At 34.6% G+C, this 22,389-nt stretch overlaps 1 protein-coding gene across 4 annotated transcripts in view; it reads left to right on the top strand.

The window, feature by feature from the left end:
* Nucleotides 1-22,389, top strand: part of LOC132703013 (POU domain, class 6, transcription factor 2) — a 159,132-nt gene that overhangs the window by 42,351 nt on the left and 94,392 nt on the right. For all 4 annotated transcript variants that reach the window (XM_060672016.1, XM_060672015.1, XM_060672014.1 and 1 more), the window contains exon 2: nt 10,642-10,778. In XM_060672016.1, coding sequence (XP_060527999.1) covers nt 10,665-10,778 — 114 coding nt within the window. In that variant the 5' untranslated portion in view covers nt 10,642-10,664. The remainder of the gene's footprint in view (nt 1-10,641; nt 10,779-22,389) is intronic.

The raw sequence follows: 22,389 nt of genomic DNA, 5'->3' as shown, positions 1-22,389 counted from the left end.
TGTTTTTTCCAGATATAAGGGTGCTGGCCTTATGATCTAACCCTCTATTCTTCGAAGGACCAATTCTCCCGCTCTCGTCAGCCCTGACTCTGGTTTCCACTGAGGTTGGTTACTCAATCTTCCCCAGAGTTGCTCAGGTTCCCGGGTTTTGCCAACTTGGAGGTGAGAGTCGGAATTGAGTAGGAGAGGCTAAGTGACCCTAACTTGCAATAGGATCATATATTGCGCATCACTACCCCTTTAAAACCCGCTTCTCAATGATGAAAACTAAAATTAGAACCCTGATCATTCCAAAAACAATAACAATTATTTGGAACGTATTTGTTTCTTCTTTCACTGGTTCCTTGGGAGTTATTTTTTCTGCTGGTCCTGTGCGCTGAAGTGTCCAAATGTTTCGAACTTTCCATGATTGGCGATTTCACAGAAACTCTCAGAAGATTGTGGTTAATTGTCCATCACTACTGCACATAGAATATCTTATTCGGGAGAGCGTTTTTAAAAACATTTATTTATACAGAAAGCAAAATAAAGTTTCATTCGGACTAGCCGATACAAAGTCTGGAATAATTAAGAGCAATTTTACAATGTGACAGTCCTGCCCTACTGAATAACGTTTTTTATCGTTCCCACAGGAGGACTTATTCCCCGCCGCTTGTCGAACCAACCCGACGGGATTCGAGCCCATTGATTGCCGAGTTAAACAAGCGCCCGGCTTTGTCTTAAAGTCCCCCCGCAGGATTTTTCGTTTCTAATTGTCCTTGAATCCGTATGGCAAAGGGTGTACGCGACTATGAATAATCACGGTGCCATACGTGCCGAAGACAAAAGGTTTACGCTCACCCGAAAAAAAAAAAACAACCGCGAATACGCTCTTCTAATTTTACGCGGGGAAAATCCCCCTCTCGTTTGCCATTAACTCCAATCAACCAGCTGGCTTAATTTATTTTGTTGTTCCGCAAAATTTTTGCCTGCCGACGATAGTTACGGGCCACGCCTTCCTGCCTCCGCCCCTGGTATCCGAGTGGTAATTTGCCGTACCAGTGACGCTTAAGAGAATATAGCGTTAAAAACACTAGTCTGCAATTAAATCCTCCTTCACAAAATTATGTCATAAATATGAAGATTTTAATGAATTTGTTCACGTCGGACGATATTTTCTAAGATTTTTCGATATAATTTTTTTTTTAAATATGATAAGCTTACACAGCTACCCTTATTTAGTCAGTTTTTAGATTATATTTTATATTTAAATCAGAATTGTATGGTAAATTTTACTAAGGCGTTTTGTGTCCGTTTTAAAGTTTATGAATTTTTTGTTTTTTTGAATTTCTATCGATTCCGATTCGTAGAGTTTTTTAGTATTAGGCTCTATTTTCAGTATCTTTACATTTTGAAAATCGAATGAATGTTTAGTTTCACTACGGTGTGTATGATTAGCTGTTTTGTTGGTTTTGTCAAATTTGCGCCCATTCATTCTATTTTTAAGATACTGACTCGTTTGTCCAATGTACTATCGCACTATCACACTATGTTTGCATCTGGTATTTTTGATTCAATTTTAGAGAAAAATTGTTTAGAATAGAATGGTTTCGGATAGGCCTGCAATGTATGGTAACGGTATCTATTTTGTTTTATTGCTTTGAAATTCATGGTTATATTGAAGACCGTTGTAGAATTTATGAATTCTTTCTTTTTTAATTTTGTCTACTAGATTTTGCGAGTGACAGTTTAGTGTGTCTGGCTTTTTCTAACGCCTCCTTTCTAAATTCAGGATTGCCCTATCTGCCAGATTACATATTATTTTTGGGCGATGGGGTGGTTCGATGCAAAATGTAGGTACCTAGTGGATTTGCTTTCTTTAGTATACCAACTCGTTTTTATACTATTTTTACTGCGGTGCGAGGTCAAATCTAAGAAAGTTATTTCGTTTTGTTCTTCGATTTCGACTTTAAATTGTATTTATGGTTAAATTTATTGAAGGAGTCTTGTAATGATTTGATTTTGTTTTTTGGGTCCGCAGTAATACAGTCATCGACATAACGGAAATAAAAGGGTAAATTAAAATTTAGATTTTTGGTAACTGCTTCTTCTAAAAATTCCATAACTAATTATTTCTACAATTTTAAAACATGCCGTCGTGTGTTATATCTAAATGTTTTTATTTGTACATCGACTTCAAAATTAGGGTAAGTTTTATTGTTCTCATTCTCGTTGCCTTGTATAAAACCCGGTCAATTTTTTAGACATTTTTGAAAAAGACCGAATACACCGGTCGAAACGAAAGCAGTCGACAGTTGTACCTAGATAGTCATACTTTTTGACTCTTTCCAGCTTTTCACCTTCCATCTTCATTGAGCGCCTCAGTTTTGGTGACATATACTTGGTCTTCTTAACATTGAGTTTCAGACCATATTCTCGACTAACTGTGACAACATTATTAAGACATTTTCGACTCTCAAAGCTTGCTTAGCTTGAAATTTAAAATATGCCGGTTGCTGTAAAGTACTTTTATATACAAAAAAGTTCTTTGGAACTTAATGTTTAAGTGTTGCTTAAATCAAATTTTACTATCGATTATACTATTCCCGAGTTTTTTGTCTCATCAGCTAAACCAATTTTACTATTGCCTCTATTTCTCTTTAAGAAAATTCACTTTGTTCGTATCCCTAAACTTCATAAAGTTAATTTTCTCAGAAAATCGTTTCGTGTTGTGTTGTTTAGAAAGATTACTTGGTATTTGTAAGTCGTCATTAATAAATATAAAAGACCCTATTTATAGAATTAGTAGAATTAATAGAAAAATTTTTTATTAAAAACGTATTTTACAGTATCGCAGTGACTTCAGAAAACGTATAAACGAGAAAGAATAAGGGTCATAAAATCGAACCTCTTGGAACCCCACATCTAATATGCACCTGATCGGGTAAATTCGGGTCCAAATAGGAACTTATGAAAAGGAAAGCTGCATTATCCAAACCGTAATATTTTAATTTAGAAATCCTAAGTGAATGATTTATCATATTTGAATAAGGATAAGAATAGTGTTCATCTTCTTATTATTGAGTTTTTTTATATAAATAATTTATCAATAAAATATGTATACATTTGGTTATATAAAAATCTTTCAAATATTTTACATCAACCGATGTAGGGCTTGAATTTTTCGGAAGTTGTGTCCCAATTGAAATTTTCCATTGATTGAGTTTAGGCATTTTCATCTACATCGCATTCGTTCTATTATTATTTGGGAAACTGTTGCCAGATTAAATGAAAAAATAAATAGAAAATAATTGAACTGCAAAAAAGGAACTCATTTATTTGAATAATAACCAACCAATATCATATAGTTCTGTTTTTGCTTTCTTAGGTCCGACCAACCAAATTACGTAAGCGTTTATTATTATTCAACAAATCTGTTAGATAAGGTTAAAATGAATTCACTAAATAATTCAATTTTATTGTCATTCTTTCTCTTTCAAAAAGAAGAACGCCATTTTGTTTTGAACCTTTTTCATATATCCGTGGAATATCTCGAAAATTAAGAGACGCATCGGAAAAAAAAAGTTCCACAAGGTTCCGGAGAGTTGACACCCTCAAGAGAACACCCTGTATAGCAACTAATCTAAAAATTGCCCTTGGCATTTAACCAAAAATACGCGGGTTTAGATCTCCTGGATTACGAGCAATAAAATAAAAATCAAAAAAATATTTCAAACTTTGGAGTCATTTTGCTTCAAACCTAAGCGTTTTTGGAGTATAGTTTACGTTACAAACTATCATTTATATAGTTATACGTGTATAGTTATCATCATTGGTCGATATACAATAAAACCGTAATAATAAAATTAAAAAAAAAAAACTAGACGAAGGCGTGGCGCTTAACGATAAATACGTGTTTTTTTTTTCACTTCGCCATTACGATACGTCCGAGCCGACGAAATTCCTTTCGATTTTAATTGCAGCGAGAATTCTCACGCGTTATTTTCCGTACACGCGCTATTTTGCCGTAACGATAATAAAGCCTAATGTTAATAATATCGGTTGGCATTATAACGCAATCAGTCGGCAATAATCTCGCTCGCAACGGTCGTCGTTATTGGCCCGGCATGCGATACCGATGTTTATTGGCTGCCAAAGTGACACGCTCGTTAACTTACTTCTAACGATCGTCGAATGCGATTTAACCCCGTCGCTGGCTGTCGAATCGTTTTCGTTTAGTTTCAGTCAATCGTCGGAGTCGATGACGAAAGTATCACTCGTCGAAAGAAATTAAAAAGATTACCGGAAGGGTGCCGCGTGGCTCGAAGCACAAATTTATTTCGACGTTATGCAACCGACTTGACGCCGGTGTTGGTTGTGTCACGTACGAACCGAGGCGTATTGATAATATAACATAATGTTACATTTCTGAACTATTTTTTATTTTAAATAACAATAAAATCAATAATATTTGTAGGTTATTTTAATTCTGAAACCATGCAGTGCGCCATAATAATCAATGACGTCATTGCGTCTTGACGGCCCCCGAAATAACGGTTTCAATATGGATTTTTTCAAATATTCCGAGCAGCTTATGTGATAAACCAAAACCGCTAATACGAAAATTGTAGCTAGTGATGTGGCACTGTTTGAACCAATAATAACCAAATATATAACCAATAATAAACGAGTGAGTTAAAAAGTTTACCGAACGTGTTGCATACTATATTTTTTCTATGACCGTTTTTTTTTGGTATATTTTCTCAAAACAATAAGCATATATTCACTGACATGGCCGTCAGAATTGACAAACGTCAAAATTCAAAGCGTGGCAAATATCACAGAAAACATTCGATTGCTCCCTAATCCGTGCGGTAAAATCCCGGAAATGTCCGAAGTGGCTCCGATTCATGGGAAACGAAACTGACGTGGTAAAGTAACGCTTCCCGCATGCTAGATCGGTGGGCAATTAGGTATCTTACAAACGGGGGTAGAAAACGGTTTTTGAAAAATGATATTTTTTGTAGACCCTTGCAACGCGATTTTTTATTTTTTTTAGAATACTTCCCGACCTCCCAGCACCCCCCCCCCCCTTTTCAGTAAGTTCCGTTACGTGGAAAAGCTGCATGTATATACCAAATATGAAGTCGATTGCTTCAAATTTCGGACACTTTTCGTGTTTCATAGCAAGGTCCAAAAAACAGTCGAAAATCGCGAAAAAATATGGATACGGCGTCGGATCAGGGCCATTTCTTATAAGCTTATGTGCCTCGTGGAGGGTTAAAAAGGAGGAACATTTTAATTTTGTAGCTCCAACGGGCCGAAAGTTATCCTGGAAAAACCAAAAGACGAGAACGGAGAACGGAAAACCACACAAAAAAAAATTTTTTTCGACGGTGATCATTTCTGTACCAACGGCGATCCCATAGGACCTACCGTTACCGAGAAAAATTCGATTTCATCGATTTCCGAAAGTAACAATAGCGGATCTCTGTATAGAGAAGCGAATCTGGGACACATAGTGGACCTTTTGCGATCGCTATGTCTTGTATTGTTACCATTATTATTATAAACTTTGGTTAAGTTCTGGAATACACATAATAGAATACAATAAACCATTACCAAAACACGCGTAGTAGAAAACGACCGCAACTAACCACTTAATTACTGTAGGTCTAGTCAAACCTAATCGTAGGCGGGCTCGACTCGTGACAGTCCGGGCGGTCCTGGCTAGACGACGCCTTTTTTTTGTTCTTTGGTAGATTTATTTTCCTGGCCTGGTCTAGTCCGACTGAATTTTGCTAATTGCGCGTAATCACCCAGAGATTTTCGGTTTCCATATCGACGGACTGTTCAAGTTCAAGGTTACGGCTTCGCATTCTATGTTGGACTGAGCCAAATTTCTTTCCCCTATTTTATTTAGTTTAGTACTTTTTGTAGTCATCGGAAGAGACTAACTTGCAGTGTTCCGGCTTTTGCAACTGACAATCTTTCAAACTCTCTTCCTATGCGGTGCAAGATAATACAGTCGAAACTCTATATAGCGAAATTTAAGGGACTATTTTTTTTTCATTATAAAGAGTTTTCGTTTAATTCTGTATCCAATCTCCTCTTCAAAAATTTGCGATATCATCCATGCAGACTTGTTTGCCTTGTAAGTGACCTGCAAATGCTTGATGTTCTGAAAATATCGTGCGTTAGTGGAATTTCCAATTACGACTAGCTTTCTTTTTTCTCTCCCACTTCTTTAGAAAGTTTTCCACCCACACACTTTTGGCTTCGAAATTTAAGAGTTTTATCTGGCGTCATTTCGTAAAAAATACCAGTTTCGTCAGCATTAAACAAGTCGTCAGCAGGGTACTTATGTGCTAGTTTTGTGCACGTCTTCTCCAGCCAATCGTTAGTGACGTTTCTGTCGACATCATGGGCTTCGCTACTTATCTTTCCATAACTTATACCATGTCTCTGTTTGAACTTTCCCATCCATCCTAGCGAAGCCTTGAAATCGATAATGCCAAGCTGTTCAGCAAACTTTTCTGCTTTTAGTTTTACGATAGGTCCAGAGAGTGATACATTTTTAAAACGTTGCTGTTGGAACCGCTGCATCAATGCCCGATCCAAATCTTCAAATTTTGGCTTTCTCAGTTTTTTACTAGAACTGCCTGCCGCTTCAGCCTGAATGATTTTTTTTTGCACTTTTAAATCTTGGCTACAGTTGAGCTACAGAGAAAATATTTTACTAGCAGTCATGTGTTGTTTTTAGCAAAAACCTTTCCCAGTCATAATCTGCTGACAGATGTGCAAACAAGTGGAAAAGATGGACGGATGAAGAAATTATGCAGAACTTTAAAGAAAATGAGTTTTAGTTACGAAAATACTCGAAATAGAAAAACTCTTTTAACAGGAAAAGAATACGGACACAACTATTAAAGACAGCGGATTGAGAAAAATGTAGTAGGTGCGCCAATCATGTGATTTAAATGGAAGAAATATACTATAATATATTATATATACTAGAAGATGCAAACAGTTTTTCTTTAGTTATTTGTTTTAAACACTTTGTTGCTGATGTTTAGTTCCACATGGGTGATTCCGTTGTAACTGCGATTTTTTATGTCTTGTATGGTTTGTTATGGTCTGTTCATACATATAAAAAAGTGACCAATTGCTTTTGAATGGGATTACCCAAGGGTGGTCATTAACATAAAATGCAACGAGATTATTACCTAAAGTTTCGGAATTTAAATTCAGATAAAATTGTGGTCCGTAATACAAAATAATTTTATACCTACCTGTGTTTAATATTCCTTGGTTTGGTACACTACTTAGTTTAAGTTTATTAGTAATCATTCTTATTTCGTGTGTAATACAGCGTGTGTTGAATCGTGTGCGAATTATGCAAAATATGTGCGAGTCTAGTGTATCTCAGGAGATGCCCCCGACCAAATGTAGAAAACACTATTCTGTTGAGGCTAAAGAAGTTATAAACAATGCTTATTTGACTCTCAATGCACGTGGTGCCAGCAAGCAAACATCTTTAGAAGAAACGGCCACATTGACGAAAATTCCAACCTCAACTGTACAGAGAACAACAAACGCCAATTATTTACTTGGATGAAACCTGTCCTCAAACTTATAGAAACCCAAGTATTTAACATCCCTCCACAAAGTTGGGCAAATTCTGTTAAACATATAGAAAAAGCAGAACAGTCGTATATCCATATTGCAAATAATATAGAACAAATAATAATTAGAACAGGCGATGATAGCGATAATGTTACTGATATATTATGTGAATAATTTTAAGTAATTTAAGTAGGTAATAAAAATAATTTGTAATTTTATTTTAGATTTAAACATAAATACATAAATCAGTAAGTAAATGTTGTTTACTATCTTTCCTAACAAAACCCCAAATAATTAAATTCTAAGCAAAGTACGGACCTGTTCGGCCATATTTCCTTCTCACTTTCTTACTTACTTTCTTCTTAAATCTATGAACAGACTTTACCAGTGGTGATTAATTACTAATCTAATAATAAAAGTTTTCAACAATACCGTGTCATGTCCATTTCTAAAATTTATTTATATTCAAACTAATTACCTGGTAAATTCTTATTTCTGTGATCGAACTAAAAATTGACACATTTTCCGTTAATTTTTTAAGTCAACAGTGAATTCCGGTTTTATGAAATGTTTAGTAAATCGGGTTGAAAGTAAGTCATCTGAGTACTGTTTGCAAACGCTGAAATGGTGCATAAAGTTTATATGATTTTAGAACTGGAATTTATTTTAAAATTTTATTAAAAAAGTAATGGTCGGAACAGAATTACCAGTATGTCTGCGGCTAATAGAACGGTTTTCAACTAATAAATATATTAATTTTATCTTAACTCAGTGTTTTTCTTATCAAACCCTGTTTCTGCCCATCCACCATTTGTGAAGAAAATTTTTGTTGTGAAAAATCATTTATTTTTCGGACAATGCCTAAGTCATTCCTAGGGCTCAAATAGCCCGGTTTTTTGATGACCACATATTTTTTTTTCTGCCTTCAGAAACCACATTGAGCTTGCCTTGGACAAGATATAGAGAAGAACCAGGAAAATTTCTGTAATAATCACTGAATACTATGCTACTCCTTAATTATTCCTCTCACTGACTGTTGGCTTCTTCAGAGCTACTTAGCTTAACTGAATCTGTTTCAGTGAAATTCTAAATGGCCAAAACGTCATCAAGTTAGATTTATGAACAAACGATGCGGCAGAGATCCAGAAGATTTGTAAATAGTATTACAGTACAATATTAATAATTACTGAAAGTGAAAGCTATGATTAATGGAAAGCCAGCCAATTATATTCTTTATTTCTAATCCTCAAACATAACATTCGTCTAATCTATCCTCAGAAATGGAGAGGAGTTAGACTTGTCAGGCATTTTCAAAGTAAATCAGTTCAGACGGAACCAAAAAGGAGAATAAAAAGTCTTTCAATGTCAAATTTTGAATGTATTGGATAAAAACCGTGATCACAACTTTTTGTATGCACTGCCCTATATGGATATTGTATTGTATATTGCCCTATTGACAATAACTTCCTTCAGAGGTCATACAGCGATGAAAATGCTACTAGCAGTGCCGGAACTCCGATACTGTGCTTAAATGACGTTCCTTGATATGCATTTAATTAATTTTTCATTTTGCAAAAACTGACGATTCAAATGTTTTCAAATTCGAAACTTACCATTTCAAAAAATACTTAAAATGGCGCCCTGCTGTAATTTTGAGATTTTCATGTTAAAAATTAGACATTTTAATTTCCCCGCGCTATACCGGGTGTTTCAAATTCGACTCTCATCATTACTATCGCGGTAAGATACAGGGTGACTTAAATAATGTTCCCTTTTGAAATTGAGGTTATTTTTTTATTTCTAGAAATATTACCGAAAATCTGAAGCTTCCTGTTTTCGTTCTTATTTTCGTATATATAAATACATTCTCATTGGAACTTTTTAGACTTCATCTTATGGTCAGATCAAAAATCCCTGACGACATTTCGTTTATCTATCTTTACTATTATTATTGACGTAACAAAAGTTGTATTTGTGTTCCCTCAAAATTCGAAATATTGAACAATAGTATATTATGCAACAGGTGCAGTAAACGGCATTCAACTCACGAGTTTATTTGACACGAGCGGAGCGAGTGTTTCATAAACGAGTGACTTAAAAAGTCTACCGAACGTGTTGCATACTATACTTTTTCTACTACCGTTTTTTTTTTGGGCATATTTTCTCAAAACAACAATGATACATTCACTGACAGGACTGTCAGAATTGACAAACGTCAAAATTCTCAGCTTGGGAAATATTTCCGAAAACATCCGATTGCTCCCCAACCCGTGTGGTAAAATCCCGAAGTGGCTCGGATCCGTGGGAAATGAAAGTGACGTGGTAAAGTGACGCTTCCCGCACGCTAGATCGGTGTGTAATTAGCTATTTTACAGGCGGGAGTAGGAAAAAACGTTTATGCCATAGTAAGCTATGAATTTTTAAATCTTTAGATGACATTTTTATATCTAGTACATTACTGAGTCTTTAAAAATGGACTTTACTTATCAAGAAAAACGAGATATGGTAAAAAAAATATGGTCCATTATTCCCTATCCATCTGCCAAGAAACTATATGGAAAGATAATGAGATATCTGTATTGCATTGTGAAGCCAAGCGCCATATTGTTGAAGATACATCCTATTGTAGTGGATCAAAGGTCAATCATCCAAATAGTCTTCAAGCGTTGATGCATAATACTATTCTCCAATCAGGGTGAGGTTAAAATTGAGACTAAGGACACCGTAATGCACTAGATATTAAAATATCATCGACAGATTTAAAAATTATCGTATCGTAGATCGTGTAAAGTAAATCCGCAAGCTATCCATTCAGAGGATATCCCTGGGATGTTAACGTATTTCCTGAGAATATCCTCCACACCGGATATACCGGGGATATTGTGTGCTGTCTGGGTTTACACCGTTATTCTAGTAAAACTTGATTAATCACAAAACCAAAGTGTCAATTTTTGAATAAAATAAGTAAGTTTGGGTATATCGAATTTCGATATAGTGCGTTTGTTTGACCGTTCTAAATCTGCTTTTACGTTTCAGACGAGTCAGGATGCGAGGCTGATATGGCTGAGGGCAGCGTGGAAGACGAAAGCGGAGAAATGTTGGGTCCCTCGGGAGCACCCGCGTTGCAGGGCATGCACACCCCCGCCCCCACCGATCTCAGTGTCAAGGACGAGGTGAGTTTTATATATATAACGCGCCAAACCTAACTGTACAAAATTACAAATTAATATCGACCCCCCCCACGCCCCGGCCGTTTGCACTCCGACGCCATCCCTTCATGCCATTTCGGTGCTCGTCCTTCTTTACACTCATTTACTTCCAATTTCCCGTAAGTGTGACTTTATTATCGAAGCAGTTATCATCCCAAATGATCGGTTGTAGTTATTAATATTTGATTTTCGAGGGGGAAGGAATACATTTCGCTGGGGGGCTTTGGGTGTATTAATAACGCGCAGCTCCGTCTTATACAGGGTGTCCAGTATAAGAGTCGCTTAAAAATTATCTAGCTTTTTTTTATTTTAAATCGAACCTGTACAGACTGAAAAAGGAAACTGTCCATTTTTGAGAAACCACAATGTTTTTCTTATTATATAAGCTGAAATGTTCAAACTCCCGTTGGTTTTTGGTTAACTTTTTTTGGTCAATATTAAGGTTATTGATGTATATCGTGGGGAAATTTCCGCAAAGCGTTTGACAAACCTTTGACGATTGCCTTCTTTAACGAATATTTTCTGATCGTAGAGAAGTGCCACGAGGTTCAATTTTCGGGACATTATTAGTACTAAGCAGCGGAAAAAGATGCAAACGAAAAACATAGGAAATTGTAAATTGCAAAACATAAAAATTTTACCATTGATACATTCAGATAATAGCCACTTGCACAACATACAATTCGTAGTTCAACAAACAAACAAATTTCCCATAAGAAAAATGTGTCTTCTAGCTGTAAATATCTGTAAACATATGTTTAAATAATTGGAAATACTTCGATATCTACCGAAGACATAGGACACTGTTTTAGTTTTGGAATTAAGCGTGTTTGTAATTTATACAAGTCCAGTTCTGTATTGAAATTACTGAAATTGTCTCTAAAAATGTCTAAAATATTGTTTAGGACTTTGAAGCCTGCGTTATTTTGAAACAGAGGTTGTCTCTGATTTCGTGAGTGCTATAGGTATAAAAGCATAATTTGTTTTTAAAAATGTTAAATTTTCTTTCACCATTGGGTTAGAAAAAAGAGTGTTATGGTGATAATTGAGAATTTGGACAATTTCAATTGAATAAATTGAACACGTGAAGGTGCTTTTGGAAATATATTTTTTACTTGATTAATTAAATCCTTTAACGATGGTCTTTTATACATTCTGCCACCCTGTGGGCCACCCAGGGATACCATGAGCCAAACAAGTAACTTAAAATAGGTTAGAATAAAATATTTTTAAATTTTGTGCCGGTTTAACCATATATTTTTTTTGTCGGAATACTGTGGGATAAAAACAAATTCATTAATGTTTCTTAAACAAATCTGGCAGCACGTGAATTGTTGGTTTTTCCAATTGTTTGGAGTTTGCCCAATTTCTTAAGTGGTATATTGCTATTGTTTGCTGAAAAGGTTCCTCTCGTTGTAATTTCCACAATAAATGTTTTATTTGCATGAATCTGTAAAATCTAAAAAAGCAATAATTAATTTGGGTTTAAATTCGCTACAAAAAAAATTTAAACAATTTTTTTCTACTTCTACAAAATAATATATTTGAGTATAAAACTTTTGTAAATACATCAAAAACCCTTAAACTTACCTATCAATAATGTTTCTGCATAAGCAATGTTCTTATACCCAAAAATATAATATATCTTTCTTTTATAACCATAACATCGTTGTAATGAGTAGAAAAAACTTATAAATACATATATAATTATATTATATACATATTTTAACATCTACTTAGGAACATTTTATATAAATATCTAAGAACTACAATTAATGTTTCAAATAATCGGTCATTTTCTTTTGATTTTTTTTAGTATATATCTCGTACTTTGACCTGTAGTTTCACCATTTCTTCGACAGGGCCAAATTTCCCATAATACATTTAAAATTTCTCTAGCAGCTTAACTGAATATAGGGCTTGTTGAATGGTTGGTGGTGGTCCCAGATCCACCTCTTCATCTTCTTATTCCTCTTGGTGCTCTTCGTCACCCTTTCCTGCTTGTTGTAATATGGCTTCCTCTGTCAAGTCCGCAACTCCTCACTTGTAAACTTAATTGTTGTTTGAAACTGCTTTATCCACTCGCTTAGTGGCTGATCATCTTGCAATTCCTGTTCGCATTCTGTCTCCTCTTCAAAAATTTGCGATGTCATCCATGCAGACTTGTTTGCCTTGCTCTCATATTACAAATCGGCCTACATTCCTTACTTTGTTACCTGATGTGCCCTTTTTTCTTTCGGTACAGAGAGTGAGAAAAAGTTTGATCATTAAATTCATTAAACTAACCAACCAATCGGTTTTATTCAATCTTCCAACTTGGGAAATGTTGTTTCGCGGAAGAAACGGAGAATCAACTGTGTGTGTTAATTCATACATACTAGAGAAAAAAATAAATGTGAAAACAAGGAATTATCTAAATATTCTGTTGGCAATATTATTTAATTAATTTAACAAAGAACGTTTATATTTTACTGGGAATACCCTACATTGTTGGTTTATCCTGGGTAATTCTATGAATCGATTCACCTATAAGAAAGCTGTAAAGTACCTGAGTCTACTCCTTTGTAATATAATAATCTGATAAACACGTGCCATGTTGAAGAAAACATTAAATGAAACTAATTCTCTATTATTATTATTCCAATGCAAAAAAAATTGTTAGCGAAAGAAGAGAGACAACAACAAGACAAATCTAAAATTATCTATCTTTCCTCTCCTTTACTCATTCCTCAAGAAAGTTCTTAAGTTGGGTGTTAAGTGAAGTAGAGAGCAAAATGTATGGTCAAAAGTTTCCAGATTATTCGAAAACAGCAATGTTTTGAGAATTTATTTTATATGTATTATGATTTTGGGTTAAGTAAAGGTGATGCTTTTGTTTTATACTGCAAATAATAAAAATCCGTAATAGAAAAAAAATCCAATCTCCAACCAAGTGTTAGTAAAAGACGTTTGAAACGTTTAAAAATTGAAAAGGACTGAAAAGAGGAATGATCCATAGGTCGCCAATATTCTAATGCGACTGTGACGTGGACAGTGAAAGGTACGCCACCGACGGCGGAAAAATAATTTTTGGGTCACACGAATTGCATACCGGTATTAGAGAAAAAATGGCGAAAAATAAAATGTTATACATTTTGATTAATGTGCTTGAGTCATTTAAGAAACGTAATTAATTAATATTTATAACTTAAACCATATAGCGATTTTTTAAATAATTAGTTCATGTCGCTGCTTTGAAATAAAAAATTGAAAAAAAATATTGTCGCAAGGAATTTGATTAGGCGTTTCGGAAACCCGTATTTAATATCACCTGCGATGCCAAACAATTTGACATTTTCCTTTTCATTTTATTTATTTATTTAATACGCAGTTTAATTGCTCAAACATACAATAATAACAGTGTATTCATAGTATAGTTTCTCATGCTCATCAATATGCAATTAATATTCGATACTCTAATGGATGATTAGAAAATCTATAAGATTTCACCATTTTATTATTCTTTTTTATAAATATCTTGCCTTTTATATACTCGGTAACACTTGCAATGCAAGATTTTATTCAGGGATAATATATTAGTTGTTGGTTTAAATATTAACTGGTCAGATTACAAACTTTATTTTGGTTTTTATTAATATATCATGGTTACTCAATTAGTTGCCAAACTTCTCAGTATAAAGTATAAACAGATTTTTTTTTGATTTTTATTTCTAACGAACTTACGATTTTTTAGTAAATCGGCAGTCAGTACTACTACATCCTACGCCTTCAATCCTTCCAAATCATCTTTACAAGTTGTTTCCTTCATTTAAATATTTTTCTCTAGCTAAAACATTAAATTTTAAGTAAACGCGTACACCAAGTTTTTGAAAAAAATAATAAAATTTTATGGATTTAGTTTACTTACTTTATATTGGAAAAGTTAAAATAAATCACAAGAAGTTAATAATAAGTAATAGGAATTATAGGTTTTTGTATATTCACGGATGGAAAAATGTGATGACACTATATTCCGGGATATCATCCGTTCGCTTGTTGAACTCCGACTGGAATCCTGCAGACGTTTCGCCAAGATCTCACTCGGCATCTTCAATGCTCGCGCTCCGAACAATCCATCATAGGAAAGATGTGAACGGTGTTAGTAGTATTTGTACTTATTTATTACATCAAAAATATACAAACAAAAACATTACCCCTGATATTTGCAAGATAGTGGCCCTGTAATGTTGTTTTTTGCCTTATCATTCACATTCATTATTTTTTTAATTCTCATTCTTATTCTAACAACTGTGTTTTGTTAATTATGCCCTAAGTTCGACCGTATATACTCTGTAGTCGATTCTTTCGTATGATTTCCTATGATTCTCTGGTCCCGTACCTCGGATAGCCGTCATCCTAACCAATGGTTGCTTGTCATTTAAACTGTTTTTTTCTATTTTAAGATGTGGGCATAATTTGTTTTTTTTTTAAATCAGACTGTTTTAAGCAATTATTCTTCGTGCCGTTGTGTGTAATACAATCCCGACGTCTTTTTGATCGGTTTGAAATCGATTTTATGATATTGATGATCATCCACGAGCGGGAGTTGTAGTTTTTAATTTTCGATAATATTGAAGAAGAATGACTGCTTCTTTTTAGTCGCTTTTGTCGTTCTCCGTGTTTTATATGTTAGAAGTTGATATCTTTGGCAAATCGTGTAAGTTTACCATATCATTTATGACTTTGCAATCCTCGTTTCTGATGGAGTGTTTTCTCATGTTTTTAGTTGTTCTGAGGAAACACGGAAAAATGCGCTTTAGAATTGGAATTATTACTTTTTAACCTCAACCTCTGCTATCTCTATCGCTAACCACTGGTCCAAAATGGCTGAAATTTTGCTAAGCAACTATCAAGAGCTGCTGCACAATTACGGCCACTAGTTTTTAGTACCTGGTGGCGCCATCTTCAGGGTAAGGTCGGAAACTGTTCATGTGGCCCACGTAAAATCATTAGCTCGGCCACCGCGATCCCCACACCTAACGGCTCGCGCTTTTTTATGACACTTGAAAAAATCTGGTTTCTGTTTATCCCTGTACCCATAGAGTACGTGGGGGCGCTCTGCCGCCCCCCTCCTTCAATTTTCCGGTTCCCGGCGCCCACCCCCGGGGCCGCACAAAGGCTCACTAACTGATTCGTTTCAATTACCGCGCCAGAATAGCTTTATAACTTGTCTACGATTCCACTGAAGCTGCCTGACCATTCCGACTACTCAACTTTAATTAGTTTGATAATGTCGGAGTTTTGCCGAAGGGATGCTTCCTTAGGGCACCCGCCGTGTTTGGATTTTCAGTAGGTTTCCTCAGCGAGTGGCAAACGTATGCCGAGTAGGAAATCTGGACACCTTTAGCAAGGTTCTGACGCGAAATTCAAACTGAATCGGTCACTCGATAAGTGTTTTGTTTGATTATTTTTTATTAATGAGTATTAATTTACTGTAAATTGTATTTGTACACTGATGAGAGATACGCCACAGTTTCTTTTCTTATATTGAACTGAGGTGGCTTTTACTTGATGAAAATCTATTTAACACAATAAATAAGAACTAAAAGTTCAGATTTTCACGAAATTACATATTTTCACATGACATTTGTTTCGACAACACCGCTTCTTTATCAAATGTAATATTTACAAACTACCTGCTATTATGTATACCGAAAAATGACACTAAACCGTTAATTAATGTTGTGAGAATTTAATTTCAATAAAGGTGAGGTATTTAAATCTAATTGATCGTTTGAATGTCTCATTTTGTTAATCTCCATGGCTTGCAATAAATTTAATTTTCTACTTTTTGTGGCTGTATGTGTATGCATAAATTTGACGATAATTTTGATATTTTGCATAATCATTGAAAAAGCAAAATACGAAATTTGTTGGAAGCTATGGAGATTCACAAAATGAGATCTTTGAATTTATTTCTTAACGACCAATTGGATTTAAATGCGTCTCCGTTGTTAAATTTAAATTCATAACGCTATACCTATAATTAAAAGTCTATTACTACCTGTTTTTATATATAATTGTCGGAATATAGTGATATTTTGCATTTGATAAACGCACGCTGTTGCCGAAACAGCTGTCATCAAAAATGCTGATAATGTGAACATATTTTGTTCTAATTTAAACTCTTACGTCCCGTCGGGTATAGCAAATTTTCCGTCGAAATTCGAGTAAATAATAACGTCAGATCTAAGCTAGAAATTATTATGGAAACGATCTAAAGCAGTATCCGCAAGCCGGACCCAAAAAAAGAATAACCGCTCTAACTATTGTTGGGCAGCGGGCAAGGAAAACGGACATCAAAGTCGATTTGAAAACACCCCTGGGGGATTTGAACGGCACGAGCCCGGGGAGGCGGCGGCGGTCGACCGACCGTCCGCCCCCGGGAGGGGGCGGCTGCGCCCGCTCCCGCCAACTTATCTCGAATAAACACGGACTAATTTACAATGTTGCAATTTAAACGATGGAATATTAAATGGGATGGAAAACGGAGATGGCCTCCGCCGCTGGACGATACTAGTACGTGTCTTAACTATGGCCGAACTAGGCTATTGTATTGTATATGTACAGGGTGAGTCAACGATAGAGTACAGTTCACTATGACATTGGCTTCAAAAGTTATCAGAAAATATTAAATACAAAAGTTGCACAGATTGTTGGGATGTACAATTAAAAGTTCAGATTTTCACGAAATTATATATTTTCACATGTTTCGACAGCACCGTGTCTTTATCAAATGTAATATTTACAAACTATCTGCTACTATATATACCGACAAATGACAATAAAACCTTAATCTAATTGAGAGTTAAACAATACATTTGAATGTCCGATTTTGTTAATCTCCATTTCTACTTTTTATGGCTGTATGTAAATATAAAAATTGTTGTCAAAAATGTGTTTTTCTGTGTTCAAGTGTGTAGCATAATTAGAATCTAGACTATTGTTTTTAAACGCCCTTTTATGTTCTTTAATGCGTTTCTTGAAGGATCTACCTGGTTGTCCAATATAAATTTTAGGATATAATCCGCATTTCAACCTGTAGAAACCTGTTCCAACTTGCTTTGTTTTTAAATTACATTAGCTCATTACTTAATCGTATAAAATTCACTATCACGATTGAACAGGATAACTCTATTAATTTTTTATTCTTAACTATTACGAAAACGCAAAACAAATTAGATTTTTCCATTTTCCATAAACCTTCACACATGGACACAGTCATACGTAACAGCTCAAATACACACAAAATGGCTGCATTTCACTCTTTTATACACAAATTTCTTAATACGCCACTTTCAATAGAAAATTACAACAAAGAACTTATAAGGTTGTTCGGAAAGTCATTTCGTTTTTTCCCGTCAGAGGACTTAATTACGTTTTTTCGAAACCAACTTCAAACTTAAGCCGCATAACCATTATATGTCTTGAGAGCTGATATTGCAAGGCTTGTGTGTGAAAAAGTTCTATTAATTCTACGCGGTAGTTGGGCTTAACCTCGAAGCTCGATGTGTGGGTGCCCCATGTCCTTACGGAGCGAAATTTGTGTCGTCGCGTTGACGTGTGTGATTCGCTCCTCAAACGTCAAGAAAATGATCCATTTTTGAAGCGGATTATTACTGGGGACGAAAAATGGGTTGTATACAACAATGTTAAACGCAAGAGGTCATGGAGCAGAAAAGATGAACCGGCTCAAAGCGTGTCAAAAGCCAACATTCGCCAAAAAAAGGTGATGCTCTCCGTTTGGTGGGATATCAAAGGAATCGTTTTTTTTTAGCTTTTGCCGGACAATACAACGATTAATTCAGAAGTCTATTGTCATCAACTGGACAAATTGAATGATTCACTTAAAGAGAAGAGGCCCGAATTAATCAACAGGAAGTGTTTTACAGCTTGAATGGGACGTACTGCAACATCCACCATATTCTCCAGATCTGGCGCCTTCCGACTACTATTTGTTCCGGTCCCTGCAAAATTTTTTGGATGGCAAAACCTTTACCTCAAATGAAGATGTCAAAAACCACCTGAACCAGTTTTTTGCCAGCAAGGACCAAAACTTTTATGAGAGGGGAATTATGTTACTGCCAGAAAGATGGCAAAAGGTGTTGGACCAGAATGGCCAATATATAATTTAATAAAATATTTATTCATTATACGAAAACTGTCTTTCATGTTCCCCAAAAAAAACGAAATGACTTTTCGAACAACCCAATAATATCATTCAACGAATTGCACTGAACAACGGCTACAATCCGTCCATTATAGATAAAATTATAAATAAGAAACAAATCCAGACAACTGCATACTCTATATATGCGAAACCTAATATAGAAGACGAACAATTTAAAACAATTACATACATAGGACAACCCAATGAAAATGTTTGAAAACATGTGTCAAAATGTGGTTTAAAAATAGCTTTCAGAACTAACAACATAATAGGAAAATTTTTAAAAAACAATAAAACGAAATGTCCAAAATCTCAAAAATCAGGTGTCAACAGGGTGAAATTCGGATCTTACATATTGAAATGCGAATCTTGTCCCAAAATGTATATTGGACAAACAGGTAGAAAAGAGCGTTTAAAAACAATAGTCTAGGTTCTAATTATGCTACACACTTAAAGACAGAAAAACACATTTTTGACGACAGTTTTGATATTTTAAGTACTGCCACAAAAAGTAGAAAATTAAATTTATTTTTAATGTCATTTTTTGGTATATATAGTAGCAGGCAGTTTATAAATATTACATTTGATAAAGACACGGTGTTGTCGAAACAATTGTCATGTCAAAATATATAATTTCATGAAAATCTGAACTTTTAGTTCTTATTTATTTTGTTAAATGGATTTTCATGAAGTAAAAGCACCTCAGTTCAACTACTGCTCAAAAAATACCCTATTTTAAAATTCTTATTGATAATACCTAATAATACATCCCTAAAGCTAATGGCTTTTCCAATATCTTTAAATATTTCTAAAAAAATTACCGAATATATTTAGATCATTTAAAATTTTCAATTTTCTTAAGTGGCACTGCATATATATTATGATTTTTTCGGAAAGATCTCGCAAAAACCTACAACTTTTATTAAGTATTGACTACATATATAACTATACCCTTCTTTCCGCGTAAGACTATTGCTATAATATATTTAAGTATTAGCATGTTTTTTATTTTAAATTCACAGAAAGAGTAAATAATATTTAATTACCTATTACTACAAATTAACTTATATTATTTTTAGTTATTATTATGCAGCAATAAAAGTTCAAAAATAATGCCTTAATAGACATATTTAGTCCTTTTCTTAAATTTTCTTGGACTGATGACAAGGACTCTTTCTTACTTATGAAGAAATTTGAAATTATCTTATGGTCGCTATGCATTCAAATGGGCCAGGTGCAAGAAGGGTTTGATGCAATACATTGTCTTTGGCCTAAAACTTGTAATTTTGTCATAATATCCAATTATTCTGAATTACCGTATTTTTTCAGCTAAAGTTACATGAATTTAAAGCAAGGCCTTTACTTTTACAATAACTTCATAATTGCTTTGGCTTAAAATCATTAGGTAATTGTAATGACACTAGCAAATAGTTGCGCCAAAATCTATGCGGTCCTTTGGAAGATTCCCTAAGAATGTTTCCCAAAGACTCATTTTCATTTAGGAATACAAACTTAATTTGTTTTTTCATTAACTCACCTGAGAATCTTATCTAACTACGTTTTTTTTTCCAAAATTACAGAAAATTGATGAATGTTGTGTATTATACCGCACATTTTTCAAAATAACTTTACAACTGTCAGCTTTGGGTCGGGTTTTTTCTATTTTCAAGCAAACAATGGCCTAGAAAGCGAGTGGCGCCCGCTTTTTCTATGGGAAAAGCCCAAGATAGATTACAACGCAAGTTATTACGACCCACACGAAACGTATAAACCAATCGGTCATTTTAATTAGACAAATTCAGGTAATCGCAATGTACACGGTGTTTGATGAGCCCCGCGAGTTTCTGAGCTACGAGGTAAACTCAAAAATTGGCGATTTTAAAAAACTGCCATCTCTTGCTTAACATGAAAATGATATTTTCTGACAATATATTAATATAATTTATAATAAATAGAATATTTCTTTAAAACATGCTCAACAGATTGAGCAGTACCACAGACATATCCTTTTTCAATTTAAATCAAAATCTTGGAAATGAATTTAAGTAGTTTGAATCTTTTTTTACGTGATAGAAGTCAGGTACTACAGATCGGTAAAGTCCATTCTCTTTGTAACGAAAACTTGATAATTTAAATGTCTTGTAAGATATAATAATAATAAAAATAATAGCAGTTTCAGCTCCGAAAAAGCCAGCCGGATGATTGTCAAACATCAGAATCCAGAAGTTTCATAGAAAGTATTACAGTATTCTGTGGAAGTTTCTTTGAAAATAATAATAATAATAATGAATTTTTTTATCTAATGATCTTTTTTTAGTTGAAGTAAGAATATCTTGAATTTTTTTTTAGGTTTTAGAGATTTTAGGACAACGCATTCAGGCTTTGCAATTTCGAAGGGTTGACTTTTTTAAGGAGTTTTGGGGCAAAAACGAAGCTGAAAAAGTTGGTCTGATGATGCATTTGCCACAGTATATGGTAGATGAGAAGAAGGTTTCACTAGAGTTGACGTTATTTTTTCAAATCTTTAAATGCGATTCCCGGTTGAAGATAAACTAAGACATCCAGCGTCGCCATGTTTGAAGAGTATAGTCAAAAAATGGAAGCAATTTCAGGATGTAGAGACAGAAGGGTCTTATTGATTTGGTGTCTTTCTTTCAGAATATGAATAAAAGTCAGCCTACAGAGTATTCTTAATATTAATGTTAAATAATATTATTATTACGGTATCCTGGAAAAGCCCCTGTAAGCTGTTTGAATTGCGGATATTTTAAGTGCAACTTATGTTAGTAAATGTTGCGTGCTAAAATGACCACACTGTATACAATAAATACAAGGTTAGCGGCAAAATTTCCCGGCCTGACATAGATGCAGCTCCAGTATCACGATAAAACTTTGTCGTTTTTTAAATATGTATCTTAGTAGGCTGCGAAAAAAAAAAATTGAAGTCTTGCGTCAAATAGTTCAATTGACAGCATTTTAAACAAATTGAGTATACAACAGTCATAAAGTTTGTGACAAAGTAAGGGTTAACACCTAATATTATTAAAGAAAGGCTGGATGGTGTGTACGGCCAAAGTTCTCATTCGTATTCTGTAGTGAAAGAATGGGCAAAACGTTTACGAATGGGGCAGCAGTCCCTTGAAGATGATTCAAGAACTGGTCGACCAGTGGAGGTCATAACGGAAGATATTGTTGCGATTGTGGAAAAGTGAGTGATCGACGTTTTTTAGGTCAAAGAAATCTCAGAAATTACTAAGCTTTTTGATACAAGTGTTCGTCGAATCCTGCATGATCATGCATAAGGTTAGTGCAAGATGGGATCCTAAAAACCTTTCGGCTATTCAAAAACAACGCCGTGTCGAGTGT

The sequence above is a fragment of the Cylas formicarius genome, unplaced genomic scaffold (assembly GCF_029955315.1).
Source record: "Cylas formicarius isolate icCylForm1 unplaced genomic scaffold, icCylForm1.1 PGA_scaffold_6__28_contigs__length_40554024, whole genome shotgun sequence".
Lineage (NCBI taxonomy): Eukaryota > Metazoa > Arthropoda > Insecta > Coleoptera > Brentidae > Cylas > Cylas formicarius.
The sequence above is the reverse complement of the archived record's forward strand: the minus strand, read 5'-3'. Positions and strand labels throughout refer to the sequence as shown.